The 3,481-nt window shown below is 37.5% G+C and overlaps 1 protein-coding gene across 1 annotated transcript; it reads left to right on the top strand.

The window, feature by feature from the left end:
• Nucleotides 1-2,195: 2,195 nt before the first annotated feature.
• LOC132272646 (uncharacterized) lies at nucleotides 2,196-2,726 on the top strand. The gene has a single exon (XM_059773749.1). The coding sequence runs from the start codon at nucleotides 2,196-2,198 to the stop codon at nucleotides 2,724-2,726; it is 531 nt and encodes a 176-aa protein (XP_059629732.1).
• Nucleotides 2,727-3,481: the final 755 nt, after the last annotated feature.

A 3,481-nucleotide genomic window follows, 5' to 3' on the forward strand; every position in this document is an offset into this window, starting at 1 on the left:
TAAAATCCTTAATAAAACGGCGGTAAAAGCTTGCATGACCAAGAAATGATCGAATTTGTCTCATTGAAGAGGGAGGGGGAAGGCTATGAATTAATTCAACTTTTGCCTTATCTACCTCAATCCCTCTTTTAGAGATAATGTGTCCCAACTTAATTTTCTGAGATAGTAAATACTTTTTCACCCTTTTTCTCTCTAGCGCATAGGTGATTTTTTCACAACTAGGGTTACATTTGAAGGAGGATCCTTCACCATGGAGGAGGGTCAGACCTCCTCCCCCACACTGCCGGCAAGTCTTCTAGGCCGGAATACCTCTCCTATCAAACCTACATACAATAGTTTTTTCGATGATTCACAAACCACTTTTAAGAATTTACAATACCATCACAAATGTCGTGGAGAGAAAGTTTCAATCACGGAAGAGGATGTTGCCACAGACGTTGCTTACTGGAAAACATCAGTGGTGGGTTACGTAATGGTAAGAAGCCATATTACCCTTATTTTAAAGCATTTGTGGCTAAGTATTGGGCCAAGGATTTCCCATTAGTTTACCTCAAAGATGGGTTTTTCATGGTCCGATTCAAGTCTGGTGAGGATGTTTCAGAGGTGTTATCCAGAATTCATACGTTTGAGGGTAGACCTATTATCATGAAGTGCTGGAACAAGAATGTCAACTTACAAAAAGAAATACTTGAAACGGTTCCAGTGTGGCTGCGTATTCATGACTTGCCGGTGCATTGCCAGAATGAAGTATCTGTGTCCAAGGTATGTTCTTCCTTTGTGAAACCTATTTATATGGATGATCCAGAAACTCACAGAGATAAAGGAAAAGTTGTTAGGGTTATGGTGGAAGTTGAAGTTAAAGCAGATTTACTTGACTCTATGGTTATAGACATATATGGGGTGGATTGTCATGTAGATTTGGAATATGAATGGAAACCTGTGGTGTGTAAGGTGTGTCAAAGAGTGGATCACATTGAAGATAGATGTCCTCTAAAAGTGATTCAGCAGAAGCAAAAACCTAAGAAATCCACGGATCAATGGGTGGTTAAAATGAAAGTCAAACTTGTGGAAGTTAATAATGTGGACAAGGTGATTACTGATATGTCTCAAAGAGTTATGCAGAAAGAAAGTTTGGTGGAGACATCCAATGCTTTTGCTTTATTGGAAACAAATGAGGATTCTAATGGTGAGGCTGTGATTTTAGAAGCGATTGTTGATTTCGGAGATTCTAAAGAGGCATCGGCTATTGAGGTTACTGGAGAAGAGGGAGATAAAGATGTTGCTATTAGTCTGGAAGACTCAGAACGTAAGAGTGTTAAAGATAATGTTGTTTCTCAAGTTGTTCCACGGAGTGGATAAGGTAAAGAACAAATTTGTTAGGCTTCTATAGTAGAAGGACCACAAAATATAGTTGATACAGATCATAGAGTTATTTCTAGTGACTATGTCAATGGTGAAGATAGAGTTCTAAAGACTGATACAGGAAAGGGTGAAGAACAGATTGATAAGTCACCTATAGCTGCAAGACAGAAGGTTATAGCTACTAAGTCTGTGGAGATTATAAAAGACAGTCAAGGAAAGGGAAAACAATTTAGACAAAGAAAGAAGCCTTTTGTTCCTCCTTCAGATAAAATTACTCGAGGTATGCAATTTGGCAGTGATTCATTATCCAGCTCCCAATTATGTTAGGAGCCTAGAATGTTAGAGGTCTGAATAGACCTCCTATGCAGAAGGAAGTAAAGCCGTGGATTATAGAGAATAAATTTTAATTTGCTGTCCTTGTAGAAACTAGGGTTGAGGAGGGCAAAGCTCTCAGTATACAAAAACATATTTGTCCTCAATGGAATTGGCTGTCTAATTATAAATCTAGTTATTTGGGAAAAATTTAGATAGGGTGGAATAAGGGTTTGTTTGATGTAGATTTGGTTCATGAAGATGTCCAATCCTTGATGATTCATGTGAAGCACATTGTGACTGGCAGAAGTATTTTTATAACTGGTATTTGTGTAGCTAATAGAGCTAAAGACAGACGAGAGTTATGGAATTCTTTAAGGATGCAAGCTACAAAAGTCACTAGGCCTTGGATTGCTTTGGGGGACTGGAACATGATAAGATTCAGTCATGAGAAGAAATGAGGATTAAGTGTTCCTCAAAGCAAGTTGGATGAATTTAATAGTGTGCTATATGGTATCAATATGGAAGACTTGCCAATTAACAATGGGGATTGGTCTTGGTGTAATAAACAGATTACTCATAAAAGGATTAATGCTAAATTGGATAGGGTTCTTGTCAATGCTGAGTGGTTGCATCAGTTTAATGACTCCAAAGTGGTTTTCACTCCTTCTTCTTTATTAGATCATTATGGTCTGTTAGTTCAATGGTTTTTTGATTGTTCAGTTGGGCCAAAACCATTCAAATTTCTCAAAATTTGGTGTCTTCAGGCTAAAGTTGAGAAAGTTGTGAAGAAGGCTTGGGAATGTAATGTTACAGGAAGTCCAATTCATGTTTTGCAGAAAAAACTCAGGTCTGTTAAGGATACTGTCAAAAGTTGGAATAAAGAGAGGGAGACTACTTCAGATCAACTTCAAGCTGCTAGAGAAGCAATTTATTCAGTGCAAATGGATCTTCTTCAGGACCCTAATAATCAAGATAGTATTTCAAAGGAGAGAGAAGCTACTGATAATCTACAACATGTTCTTGGTCTTGAAGAAATTGTCTGGGCCTAGAAATCCAGAATTAAATGGCTACAAGAAGGAGATAAATGTACAATTTTTTTCCATAATGTGGTTAGACAAAAAAGATGTGCCAATTCTATTACTCAATTGCAAAATAGAACAGAAGAGATTTCTTCAGATCCTACGATTATTAAGGAATGGTTAGCTCAGTTTTACATTGATCTTTATCAGTCTTAAGGGGGGCTGGAGGGGGAGATTCGACCTCCTAGGAAGGTTCCGTCTACTGAAGATAGTGATAGTCTTGATAGGATCATCACTGCAGAAGAAATTAAAGGAGTTGTAATGCATTTTAATCCGGACAAAGCACCTGGCCCTGATGGGTTTCCAGCAAGATTTTTTCAACATTATCGGGGATTGTTGGTCTAGAGCTTATCAATGCTGTATATCATTTTTTTAATTCTGGAAACATGCCTCAAGGTATAAATTTTACCTTTCTTACTCTCATTCCCAAGCCTAATCATAGGGACAAGATTGTTAACTATAGACCTATTGCACTTTGTAATTTGGTTTATAAAGTTATATCTAAAGTTATTGCAAACAGATTGAGTAGTGTTCTCCCAAACTTAATTGGCCCTGAATAATCAGCATTCATCAAGCATAGAAGACTTCATGATAATATATTGTTGGTTTCTGATCTGACCAAGGGATTTAGGAAGAAGCATGTTGATCCATCTATGGCTTTGAAGGTGGATTTGAAAAAAGCTTATGATTCTGTGGAATGGGGTTTTATCCAAAGGATGTCGCAG

The sequence above is a fragment of the Cornus florida genome, unplaced genomic scaffold (genome assembly GCF_030987335.1).
Source record: "Cornus florida cultivar Cherokee Brave unplaced genomic scaffold, ASM3098733v1 CherokeeBrave_3.0.0_Hap2_Chr09, whole genome shotgun sequence".
Lineage (NCBI taxonomy): Eukaryota > Viridiplantae > Streptophyta > Magnoliopsida > Cornales > Cornaceae > Cornus > Cornus florida.

What these genes read in the sequence shown, in the direction of transcription:
- LOC132272646 (XM_059773749.1), top strand. Translation starts at nt 2,196, where the DNA reads ATGGAAGACTTGCCAATTAACAATGGGGATTGGTCTTGGTGTAATAAA.